General features: G+C 41.1%; 1 protein-coding gene across 11 annotated transcripts in view; it reads left to right on the top strand.

Moving 5' to 3' along the window:
- Positions 1-809: 809 nt before the first annotated feature.
- Positions 810-13,345, top strand: part of FBRSL1 (fibrosin like 1) — a 771,378-nt gene continuing 758,842 nt past the window's right edge. For 6 of the 11 annotated variants that reach the window (XM_048821199.2, XM_048821200.2, XM_048821205.2 and 3 more), the window contains exon 1: positions 810-1,275. In XM_048821199.2, the coding sequence (XP_048677156.1) occupies positions 982-1,275 (294 nt within the window). In that variant the 5' untranslated portion in view covers positions 810-981. The remainder of the gene's footprint in view (positions 1,276-13,345) is intronic. The other 5 variants (XM_048821206.2, XM_075119989.1, XM_048821204.2 and 2 more) reach the window with 2 other exon arrangements.

Here is a 13,345-nt window from a genome sequence, read left to right as displayed (position 1 = left end):
GCGGGGCGCCCCGGGGTTCTGGGCTGGAGGGGGCGGGGCGCCCCCGGGGTTCTGGGCTGGAGGGGCGGGGCGCCCCGGGGTTCTGAGTCGGGCGGTGGTGGAAGCCCCCGGGGTTCTGGGCTGCAGGGGGCGGGGCGCCCCCGGGGTTCTGGGCCGGGCCGGGCCGGGGGGCTCCGGGCGGGGGAGGCGGGGCACGGCCGGGCCTGCGCCGGCGACTGACGCGCAGCTGGCAGCCCTGCTCATGCGCGGCCGGCCGGGCGGTGCTAATCGTCCCAGCTCGGGGAGAATGGGGCGGAATCCGGGGCGCGCCGACTGAGACGCGTCCAGGGGCTGGGGCTGCGCTGGGGGGCGGCCGGGCTGGGGCGGGGGGCGTGCGTGCTCCGGCGGCGGGCGGGGGCAGGCGGGGAGCCGTGCCGGGGGCGGGGAGCCGTGCCCGGCAGGAGGGGTTGCAGGCGGCGGCGGGGGCTGCACCGGGATTTTCTCTCTCTCGCTCGCTCTCTTCATTGCAACAAAGTTGCGGAGCGAGTGATATTGTTGCAACCCCCCGCCCCCCGTGGCTGCTGGCGGTGCGGATCGGGGGCCGGAGCCGGTCGCTGCCCCGGGGGAGGGGGCGCAGAGCCGCCGCCGCTGGATTATCCCGAGCCGGGTCGAGCTCTCCTGGATCCCGTCTGCTGCTGCCGGTGTGAAGCCGAGGGGCTGAGATTTTCTTTTTTAATCCTGTTTTCTTTTGGAGGGGGGGCGTATTTCGTCAAGGTCATTCCGTGGATTTAATTTTTTTCTATCTCTTCCCCCCCCCCCCCCTCCTCCTCCCACCACCACCACCACCACCCAGCCTTGCTCTGTGGATTATAATCTCTCTGGATTTTGAGGGTCTGGACAGGAGGATTTTTAGGGCTTTGGGGGTTGGGGAGGGGAAGTGGTGAGTGAGGAAGGGGGGGTGATTTTTTTTTTATCTCCCCCTTCCCTTTTTCTGTTTTGGAAATGGATGGGAAAATAAGGCAAAGCCGGAGATCAAGGTCCCAAAGGGACCGCGTGAGGAGAAGGGAAGCTAATGCCAGGGATCCCCGAAATCAAAGTCCTTCTTCGGCATCCGAAAAGGAGCAAAGCCCCGGCAAGGAAAATACAAGCCAAAACTGTACAAATCCCCCAAACCAAGCTTCCACCGCCAGAAATGTCAGACCTCCGAGGCGCAGGAGACGGGAATCGAGCTCCCAAGAAGAGGATTTAATTGATGGGTTTGCTATAGCCAGCTTCAATACCTTAGAAGCCTTGGAGGTAAGAGATCAGAATGATGGGTTCTCTTGTGTTCGTATGTTTCATGGTCCAGAGCAATGGTATTGTTTCCTGAAAAAGCATGGGACCTTTATAGAGGCGCTGAATCTAGGCTCCCCATTGTAAATACCAATTAACTTTTTTCTTGTAAATTACCTGTGTGCATTAATCCTGATGTCAGCCTGAAGGAATTTAAATGGAGGGGGAGCTGTGTATGTATGTGGTCAAAGGGATGGCAAATGAACACCAGTGTCTTTCTTGAGTACTTGTATGTCTATTCATAAGTTGCTGTAGGCCAGTATTTGTGGGTAATCCTATACTTTCCATTTCAACTAATATCAAGTATCAGGGCAAGTTAAATGTTTGTTTAGGATTTTAATCGGCTGACAAATATCTGATAGGAGGAATGCAACATATTTGTGCATCAGGGTATATTGACGGTCACCTGACGTTGTGAATTGTAGAGTCAGTACTTAAAACCATTTTTTTCTAGGCCTTTAAAGTTTGTATTTGTATTGCCAAAATGTTACTTTATCTTTCTCAGGAGACTGTTAGCAAATGGCCAGCGTTTAACGTTTTCTGGAAAAAGAGATGTTTAAATGGATAATAATCCCCTGGTTGTAATTCCCAAATTTTGAAGTAATTGAACAAATTCTTCATCTCTTATTGACAAAAAATCTACATATTTTCTTGCTGTTAATAGGTTGGCAAAAATATTGCTTGTCAAACTTATCACAAACAATATTTGCTGAGCAAATACTGCTTGTCTTGTCTGAGCTAAATTAAGCAGGAAACTTAATATTCTCAGAGGGACAATGACAAACTAGCACTTTGTGTGGCTTTTGATTTTTGTTTTGTGGGTGTGTGATGGGAAAATTTGAGTTGGTAGGAGAAAACCTCTATCAAAAGGCATTTATCAAAGAAAATAGTTCACCATGTTCTCAATAAATATGAGCAATAATAGTGTCCTCATTCACTTGACCACATTTTTTTAATACAGCACGTTGAGTAATGTATTTGGTTATTGATACTTGGGATTTCCTGCCATTTTAGTATCTTTCTTAACAAGGATTACAGTAAATTAAAATCCTAGACATGTTTCTCTGGCCCTCTCCTACATCAATACAGCATTCTTAATGTTTACACACACATATCAAGATCTTATTTTGTCAGAAGGTTTCCCAAAAAGCCTGTCTGATTTCCAGACCAAATCTCTTGGGACACAGGCTCCTTCTCCCATAGTTTGTGGCCCCGTGGCTACCATGATTTTTCTGCTCACCCACACTTTGTTAGCAGTGTGTTTATAAAGTCTGTTGTAACAAGTAGCTGATGATCAGAACCAACTTCTTTGGACCATAAAGATGATCCTTTTACACTTAAGAGAAACTGCCTCCTCTTTTGGACCTAAATTTCCCCCCTCTATCCCTAATCCCTGAGTATTTTGCTTGGGAATTCATTACTAGGAGGGTAAATGGTGATGGTGTTTGGAAGGGGGCAACTTGCTCAGCAGCAGTATCTGGACCTGTTCTGAGAACGAATGTTTCTAATGCATGGTGCCTGTAAATCTACAGTGGGACTGAGCTGGCAAAATTTTGGTTCAGGGAAACTGACTTTTAATTCGTGTAAAAAGAAAATTTGGCTGAGTCTCTGCTGAGCAATATTGAATGTGTAAATGCTGGAATGTTTTAAAAAGAAAAGATTTATGATAAACTGATGTGTGGTGTTCTATGGCCTTTAGCAGAAACTGTTGTGAGATAATATCTTAACACTTAAACCAACTCATATCTGTCTGAGTTGATAATGAGCAAACTATCCAGCTTTGTGTTGCTTTAAAACAGATGGTCTAGACCTGTCTTGGTTTTTTTCTGGGCATGCTCATTGTCAAGCACACATCAGCAGATAGGTCCAATTAAACCACTGAGTTTCTCAGAGCTGTCAGTGAAGAAAGTAAAATTCATTTTCTTTGGGAAATTTTCTGCCATGATGAGCACATTATCGGGAAATATAATTCAAATGATGGTACAGTCCCTCCAGGGGCAAAAGGGGGGAGGGGGAGCATTTCATGGTTTGTACATGGTACCGGATTAGCCATCAAATCAACAAGATGTTAAACTGGGCAATAGTATCGCGCACAAAGGAAGAGCTGTGACATTAAAAACAACAACAACCCCACAACCCTGAAAACCTTTTTGTTTTGGGGATGAACTATGGTAAAGATGCTTTATAGGACAGTCCCCTCGGAATCCATAGTGAGATTTCAGAAGCAATCAATTTCTGCAGTCTTTATCAACATGCAAGAGAGTACATGAACTTCATTTTAGATTTTAATTGGCTCGTCAGAATAAATAGTGTAAGCAGAATTCACTTGTTTCTTTCATGTGTTGCACTGGGAGACGTGTCACATGTGAGGTACTTTTGAAAGCCCTAGTGATCTGTGTATTTAATAAATTCCAGTAATACGCACAAATTTACTGTGCATTGTGAGAATTTTTCTCACAAAAGTGCAGTGCTGTTTTTGTCAAAAGATAATGCCTGGCAGATTTCTGATGTAGCAGCAAGCAAAAAGAATTAACAAGACAAAACTGCTTTAAAGTAACATATGCCCAGATAAATTACTGAATCTGTAAGGTCATTTAGAATACTAAAAAGCAATACTCTGTAGTGTACTTGACTACAACAGGTGGTCTTCCACTGGTTTTGAGGAGAAGCATCTTTTACAGTGCATAAATTTTTACAAAAATGATGCTGTGATGGCCGCTTAAATAAAAATCATATAAAATTTGAGGAGAATGAAGAGAATAAAGGTTAAATTTCATATTCAGCACATATATGTTGCCTTCTTCTAATTTTTTTCGTTTTTAAGCCAAAAAAGGAGCAGTTGTTTGTGTATGTGGCAGTTCTTCATTATGATCCTTTCTCATATTGCTGCTTTGCGTTGTTTTTCATTTGGTTTTACAGTGACCTGTGCTTAGGTTAAATAGGCTCGCTGAATTGTGGGCTTCCCCTGGGAAATCGGATTGCTATATGGCTAGAGAGAACCTCATGGTAGAAAAGTCTGTAGCATGTAAGGTTTTCTTTTTCTTTTTATCTCAAATAATGTGAAATCCCCTTCCCCACTTCAAAAAAATTCTCACTACCCTTATGTTCTTGTAAATGTAGGGTGCTATATATACTCTTCCTGTATGTTGAACTGAAGATGCCAGCTCTCTGAACCCGGCAGGAGTTAATTTTGCTGTTGCCTACAAGGGAGTTAGTTACTTTATGATGTTTCATTTAATTTTTTTAAGTTTTAAGAAATAGCGCTTTGAATTTTCATTAAACCTCTACAGAATGCTGCCAGTGGCATTTGATACCTGATGATGTTGTCTCAACTCTGCATGTGTCTATCTACTTGTGGCTTCATTTTAGGAATCCCAAGTTCTAGGTATCCTTTACTCAAGAGAGAACTTAAAGCAGATAATGTTAAAAAAAAAAAAATCAGTCCAACTAAGATCAAAACAAAAAGCAGTAGCAAACCATCAGTTCTTCTCTGTGCATAAGAATCCGAAATTACCCCAGCTCATCATCTGCACTTAAATATCCTTCACCCACCATACAAATCTCTCCTCAAACCCAGGGTAAAATGCAGCTTTATCTTACAAACTATTAAGTAGAATTCAACAGAATTTCAGAGTTTAAAAGAAATAGTAGAGCGACTTAACTAGCAGGTAAAGCAAGTGAGATAAATGTTTTAATCTGAAAGGGAGAGTCAGTGAGGAGGCAGAATAAGATGGACAGCTACAGGAAGTGAGAAAGAACAAGCTTTTGAGCCACATGAAGTTCTTATGGCTCAAAAGCTTGTCTCTTTCACCAACAGAAGTTGGTCCAATAAAAGATATTATCTGATCACCTTGTCTCTAATATCCTGAGACCAACACGGCTACAACTACATTGTAAACGACAGGAATGCTATTTAGATGACCCGTGCTGCAGAGAAGAAGGTTCTTGCACCAGTGGTGATCTGATTGAGATCAGTAATATATGAGCAGGGAGAGAAAAAGTGAGAGGTGGTCTGTGAAGGAGGATGAAGAAAATCCTTGGGGGGATGTTTAAAAACAGAGGGGAATTTTGAACAGCATCTTGAAATGAATGGATATGATATGTGAGTATTTCTCTCTTCGTATCTATTCATTTCATTTAGATGAAGTTGCTAATTATTCTTGAAGGTGATTGGTGAATCACAGTGAGAAAAACCAGATGAATGGGTCTGTATTTAAGGGCTCGTCTCTCTGATCATACTTGTTCCTTTCAAGTATAAAAACAATGCTAAAAAGGGAACTTCATCAGAATGTAAATGAATGAGATCTTTGAGACTAGTTGTTCAATCAAAGCTTTTGTAAATGTTATATCTGTGTGCTCTTTGGCTTTTATTATCAACTTTACAAAGCTCTGGAACTCTTTAAGAAAAATTTAAGATTTTTTTATTTATATTATGGTAGCTCCCAGCTGGGATCAGAGCTCCTTTGTGTTAGGTGTTGCGAAAACATAGCTCCCAGTCCTGAAAAGACATAGACTTTTGCTTAACTTTACACAAGTTAGTAGTCCCACTGAAGTCATGAGGCTGCACGCACTTAAGTGTTTGCAGGGTTGGGGCCATAGAGGTAGGTAGATAACCTGAAGAGGTTAACATTGTGTGTGTTCTCTCAAACCTTCCTTTCTGAAGGGATCTAACAGAGATACCAGGTGGTTACTTGTTGTGGGTTGCACTTCGGACTAGCAGGTTGGAAAGTATAGTAGTGATGCTAAATTTCTGGGTAGACTCTGTAATTGCGTGGTCTTCCGTTCGGCTTCTGTCTTGATAAGGCTGTTTCCACGAGTGTGTTGTACGCTGTGCTTTGCTCTGATCTTTTAATGATGATAAAACCAGTGCGTTTAACTTCCTGTTCCAAAGGTTTTGTGCTAGTTCCACTGACCTAGCTGTGTAACCTTTGATTTATGATCATATCTTACGTATGTTTTCAAACGTGATGTAATAAAGTCTTTTCCATAAAGCAGCACTCATGTTTAAAAGGGCAGGTTCCCAACATTTAAAGTACTTTCGTTAGTGTTTAATTGCCTAATGACAATTTATAAAGTCAGTTTTTTGAGGAATTATGATCCTAAAAAATCTTGTACTTTTAAAGATTCCACTTCAGATGCTTTAGACTTTTGATTTAACTGCAGACTTATTAGTAGTCTTCGATTATCTGTTTTCATAGCAGTGTGCTTTTCAAGATTAAAAAAAGCAGGTTAATTATGGCAGTTAATTGCTTTTTGCAGATGAATACTAAAAATCTGCTTTAATTATAATAATTTCTCTTCCATGGATTTAAAAATACAAAAGGATGAACCGATATTGCTAATATATGTAAAAAGTGGACAGCTGTAGTTAGTTTCGAGTTCACTCAGAAACTCACCCAAATGCTTAATTTTTCCAACAGAACTTGGACGCTAGTCTTGCCATGAAGTAGCTGTGATCTGAAAGAAGAGTTGGATTATTGTTATGGAAATCAGCACCCCCACTTTGCTTCTGGAATTCCCATGTCAAGCCTTGCTCTAATACGTAGCTTTCTTTGGTGATGTTACTAGGATAGGAATTGTAAAAGCAAAGTGGGATGGATTACATGAGCACATTTGGATGTTACCATGCAGCATGCTGTTCCAACTCAAGTTCTGGGAACATGCGTATAACGTTTTGACATAGAAGACAGTTTGGTTTCTGCCATTTCGATAACTGATCCTTTTGGACTATTTTCAAATTGGAAAAACTGAAGTGCTGAACACCCAGCTCCATAGGAACCCCATTCTGTGCTTAAAGTTCTTCGATGAAAGCTATTTTATACCATTGCAAGCTAAAGTAAATGTCGCTCAGGGAAATTGTGTGTTGATGGCACAGATAAGATTTCACTGTCTGATACTATTAGTCAGATTAGCTTTGGATTTTTTTTAAACTTAACAGATGCTGACCACTTTTTTTTATTTTGATCTGTGCAAGCCCGTTGTGACAGTCCATAGAGCAATATATAAATCAATGAAAGATGACCTGTAAAGGTGGAATAATGAGCTTGTGCCTTCTTGCACCTTTATGACATAAAAGGAGGCCAAAGATATTTTCTTGTGCTTATTTTTTACATTAGATCTTGTCCACCTGGGAAAACTCTGAGGTGACTGTAGAGCTAGTAAAATGAGCATGAGCAGCAGAGAGGGGACCACGTTTTTAAACAAACTTACTGCAGTTTGGGGAGAGGGGTTATAAGCACCTGTTTAACTCAACTAACTAGCCCATTCTTTGGAGAAGAGATGACTTCATTAAAGATTTAGCACTTCTGCTCCTTCCGTTAAGGGATGAGTGGTCTCAATCAATGTCTGCCGCAAGCAAGGAAAAAAAATCCCTTTGAAAGCAAAATGCTTTCAAGTAATATTTAGACGACATAAAGTAATCAAAAGAGAGCATAGATTTTATTATAATTATTTCTTGATAGGCTGCTTTAAGGTGCCCATCAGAAATTCGGCTGACATAAATTTTGCACGCTGAAATGCTGGTTTGGTTTTTTTGTTTTTTTTCCCCCTTGAAACTTGTGAACTGAAATATGGGTACAGTCAGTCTATTAGGGTAGCATTATTTGTAACTTCCTCTCTTGAAGCATTTTGTCTTTTTGTGCACTTTCATTTTGTAAAAAATGGGTGTCTAGTTAATACTGGATCTCAATAAATAAATAAATAAATTAAAAATGTAGGCTCCAATTCTGGAAGGACTTAAGCATGCACTTAACTTTATGCATTCTGAATAGTACATGGGGGAATGTAGCCCTGGTCTACACCATGACCTTATTTTTGGTATAACTGTATCCCTGATGGGTGTGAAAAATCCACATCCTGAAGCGACACAGTTATACCAGCAGTAGACAACGCTTCTCCCATTGAAGTAGTTACTGCCTCTCAGGGAGGTGGAGTAACTACGCCTACAGGAGAAGCTCTCCCGTTGGCATAAGTAGCATCTTCACTCAGCACTACAGCGGAGCAGCATAGGGAAGCCCTTAGACTCTGTACAAACCTAATTATGATTTGGAGCTAGAAATGAGTAAGAATCAAGCTCTGCAGTCCCTATTGGGACTCTGTACCTCCTCAGTGGACCTGGCTATACACAGTGAAATCAACAGACATACTGTTGCATATGAGTGTGTCATTCAACAGGAGTGATTGTGTATTGTAATGGGGTGTGACTGCTCCATGAAAGCAGTGGTGCATATATGGATCATGTTAGTTTTATGGTATTACCTGGGTATGTGCTACTTACTGTATTTGTAGATTCATCAGAGAAAGAGATGGCTTATTGAGCTGAGCATCAGGTTTTGAAATTTTTCATATTCTTTGAAACAGAAGCTACAAAATGCCGCAGAGTCAGTTTTATCCTTGTGAGGCAGATACACTGAGTTCTGCACTTTGCTGTGTGTATGGTCCAAATTCAACGTGACAGTCCCTTTCACACAACCTAAGATGAATGGAAAAAGTTTCAATGCATATTTTTTTTTTAAAAAAAAATTCCCTTAGAAAGTTACAAATGTTCTCTTGCGGAGTTCACAACAAGAACGCTTCGGTATTCTACCTGGTGCGAAAGAACATACGTAACGTTGACTGGAATGGACTTTAAACAAAAATCAGTTCACCAAACAAAGGAAAACTCCTCCAAACAAAGGAAAAATCAAATTTAAACCATATAAGTAGTGAAAGGTAACTGTGATTTTAAATTATTTAGCATATAATAGTCTAAGGTGATGTGTGTGTAGCTCAGGAAAGGATGTTTTATAAAAATATATTTTTTAAAAATGCCTGACAGCATCCCATTTAAAAAAAAATTAGATCTTTACTAGTTCCAGTTAATATGCATTTGACTTGTAATGAAGGGACCAGTAAAATCTATATTGTCGCTCCCTGTATGCTAATGGAAAAGGAGTACTTGTGGCACCTTAGAGACTAACCAATTTATTTGAGCATGAGCTTTCGTGAGCTACAGCTCACTTCATCAGATGCATACTGTGGAAACTGCAGAAGACATTATATACACAGAGACCATGAAACAATACGTGTGTATGGGGTGGGGGGTGAGAAAACCTGGATTTGTGCTGGAAATGGCCCACCTTGATTTTCATACACATTGTAAGGAGAGTGGTCACTTTGGATAAGCTATTACCAGCAAGAGAGTGAGTTTGTGTGTGTGGTTTTTGGAAAAAAAAAAAGGGGTGTGTGTGAGAAAACCTGGATTTGTGCTGGAAATGGCCCACCTTGATTATCATGCACATTGTAGGGAGAGTGGTCACTTTGGATGGGCTATTACCAGCAGGAGAGTGAGTTTGTGTGTGTGGGGGGGGTGGAGGGTGAGAAAACCTGGATTTGTGCTGGAAATGGCCCAACTTGATTATCATACACATTGTAAGGAGAGGTATCAGAGGAACAGCCGTGTTATGCCACAAGTACTCCTTTTCTTATTGTAAGGAGAGTGATCACTTTAGATAAGCTATTACCAGCAGGAGAGTGGGTTGGGAGGAGGTATTGTTTCATGGTCTCTGTGTGTATATAATGTCTTCTGCAGTTTCCACAGTATGCATCCGATGAAGTTAGCTGTAGCTCACGAAAGCTTATGCTCAAATAAATTGGTTAGTCTCTAAGGTGCCACAAGTACTCCTTTTCTTTTTGCGAATACAGACTAACATGGCGGTTACTATGAAACCTGTATGCTAATGAAAGACCAGCTTTACCATTTATCTTGGCTATCTCAAAGAAATGAGAGAAACTCTGTCTCATAATGATGTGTTCAGGAAAAGGATAAGGTAAAATTCTGAGGGTACTTAGAGCAACATTAGCCCTCTCGGCCTGAAATTTTCTTAAACTGAATTCCGGCTTGCTCTGTGTCAGAGTTGGTTGACACAGATGTTTTGTACCACACTAAGTATATAAATTTAGAAACTGATATAGTTAAAGTGATACAGTCCTGTAGTAGACATAGTTGTACTGTTATGAAGTTGCTTATAGCTTATTCCAGTGAATTTAAATTTAGGGATTTATCTTGCTGTTTTTGACCAAAATTTCTACTTTCTACTCCATTGTAGGGTGTGTGGAGTTTGCTGCACTTGGTGGTGGTTGTTGCATGCATGTAGATTCTAAAGTGAATCCTTTGGATAAAGATTGCTGTAGAAAGACTGTTCAGCTTTTTCTAAAAATCATTCTTTGTCACGGTGATTTAGGAGAGGGGGAACTTTGTTTGGGTATCCTTAGTGTGGCAGTCAATATTTGTGCATTGCTCAGAGCAAGTTGTGTATCAGCAAAACTGAAACATGGGATGAGCTCTTAAATCAAGCTCAGTGACTTTTTAAATAAAGCTTTGAAATACAGTAGGGAAGCCTTGCATCCTGGTATCTATTGTACGTGAACATCTTGCTGTAAGTGAGAACAGTTTTCAATGCATTGCACTTCAAAGCCTCTAGTTTAATCACAGTAAAGATATGAAAGAGTTTTATGAAGGTGAAGTGGCTGTTGCTATTTAACTGTTTCTTGGCTTGGCTTTGCTGTAGTACAGACGGGTGTTGACTGTTTCAGCAGGGCTGCTTACACACAGTGAGGCGTCTGAGTTCTGCTTTATTGGGTACGTTCTCTCTCTTTAAAAAGTTGTTTCTTTCCCAGAACAAATGAGCTGTTGTTAATACCATTCAAATGCTGAAAGGAGAATCAGTCTTCACGCTATTAATTCAAAATGCTTTTAAGAGGAAAAAAAAATTCAGCTTATGTTAAAATGAGAGTCTGTCTTGGGTGACTTAACTTTCAAGGCTGTCTGCGTGGGCAACAGTGGCACCTGTCATGCATCACCAGTTCAACTCTATTTGTGCTTGCATGGTGAAAGCTGGCGTGTATACTGACCTCAAGGATCTTTACCCTGTTCTGAACAGGGCTAGCTGACAGATGGGTAAAAAGAGCTGGGACCTCTCTATGCTACAATTTCCAGTGTTGTTGTACCGGTAGTGAATTAGTGCAAGCAAAGCTGAGTCTGGCTGGGGCAATGTTGGGTGGGGAGATATTTCAAGCTCTGTGGAGAGTATGGGGAACGGTGTGGGTAGGGGAAGGCAGAAGATTTCAAGGACTCAGAGAGGCTGACTGTCATGGACTCTGCAGAGCATTGCTGGGGGCAGGGGTCATACAGTAATGCAGGGAAGTAAAATAGTAGTGGGAAAAACAACCAGATCTTTTGGGTACCGTAGGAGAAGGAAGAAAGAGGAGTGGGAGTGGGCTGGGAACAGCAGAGGCTGGCATAAGTCACCTCACATGTTCATTAATTATTTCAAATGAACTGCCACAGAAGCAAAACCTTAGGCACCCTTAACGACCCTACAGTTACTAAGCAGGTGCGTGTGCAGCTCTCCTGAGTCGTTCAAGGTAGACGTAGCCTGTTTCATTTGTAGTTCCGTTTTGCTCCAAGCCAGAAAGACTAACTTGAACAACAGTTGCATCTGCAAGGTCAGTGCTCGGCATGGATAAGGGGATTGGAGGGATCAAAATGATTCCCAGAGCCATTGGCTGCGAAAACATGGGCTGATGGCACCATTCCTGTCTGTCTCTTTGTGTTCAATGAAAAGCTTTAAAATCTTTTATGAGCTATGTACAGTTACATCAGCAACATGCTACATAAAAGATAGCAATTTGAAGTCAAACATTCTATTTTAGGGGACTGTGGGTCACTGTCAACAGGCCTGTACTTCATTTTGTTCTGTTATGTCCTTGACATGCTTTGCAAAGGGGCTATAGAGAGATGGCTTTTTCTGTCCGAATTTTGAATGAGATGTGTGCAGGAAGTCTCTTTGGTATGTTCAGGTGCACCTTGGAGTCTGCTGAGTATGAAATTTAGTGTTAGTGACTGGTTATCACAGAACTCTTGTCCCCCCGACCAAACTTTCTTCATAGATGACAAACAAGAAGACTACTGTTCATTTATTTTTATTTAATATCAGGGCAGTTTTTCCCCCAAGCATATCCACAAACTAGTAACCCCTGTGTAATGAGGAAGTACTTAGCTTGAGAGGAGGTGGGTGGCCCATGCAGGGGGAAATATATGGATAATTTAGATTGCAGTAATTGCCTTATGACCTAGAGAAGGGCTGCAGTTTGGTTACTCCCTGCTGTTAAAACTGTGGGTTAACGGCAGTGTTTTTGTTATACACTACAAAGCTAAAGCATTTTTTGTGGGGTGGCTGTTTTATCCTTTGACTGCTGGTAAGTTTTGGCTAATAAATACCTTTGACTTGGAATCATGAATGCATTTTTTGTGTGTGAATGTTTTACTGGGTGTGCAGCTTTTTATAGAATCTATCCAGACCTCATGCACAGGGGGAGAGAGACACTAAAGATAGTATGTAGTGAAGAGGTGTTTATAGAATCAGTCAAACCTGAAATAAAATAATTATGGTGTTTTGACAGCATGCTAATAACTTGCAGCCATTGGGAGAAATATAATTGCAGCATCCTTAGTTTTTGATGGATGCTTGACATTTCTTTCAGATTGTAAAATTAAATAATATGAAAAAAGTTGGACATGAAGCCTCAGAAAAATGATGGGCCAATTAATTAAAAAAAACAACAACAGCAGCTTCATTCCAATTTAGTTTCACTGTGGTTGTTTTTCTATGCAATTCAATGTATTAATGGAAGGGGTTCAACCCCGGGTCCCCCACCAAACTATCCCCAGAGTCTTTAGTTTTGGGGGGGCTATCCAAAACCTTCCGTGAATGAAGTGGAAATAAATCCTCATGCATATTAGATATGAAAGAAGAGTCTTGTCACCTGTAATGACTAAAATCCCCTGAAGTGTTGCCAGTATGTATTTTAGGAATCATGTAATTATATGATTATTGAAAGAGACATACAAGACCTCATGGCAAAACTAAAAAAATAAAAAAAAACCCATATGCATAAAGAGAGCGACAAAATTTGTCACCATCTTTTCCAGTTGCTTTTTCACAGTGTCTAAAAGCCCAATAATTGCTCTTATCAAGAGGGCTTAATGAATTTG

The sequence above is a fragment of the Caretta caretta genome, chromosome 15 (assembly GCF_965140235.1).
Source record: "Caretta caretta isolate rCarCar2 chromosome 15, rCarCar1.hap1, whole genome shotgun sequence".
In the NCBI taxonomy this organism is placed as follows: Eukaryota; Metazoa; Chordata; order Testudines; family Cheloniidae; genus Caretta; species Caretta caretta.
This window is presented reverse-complemented; position numbering and strand designations above follow the sequence as displayed.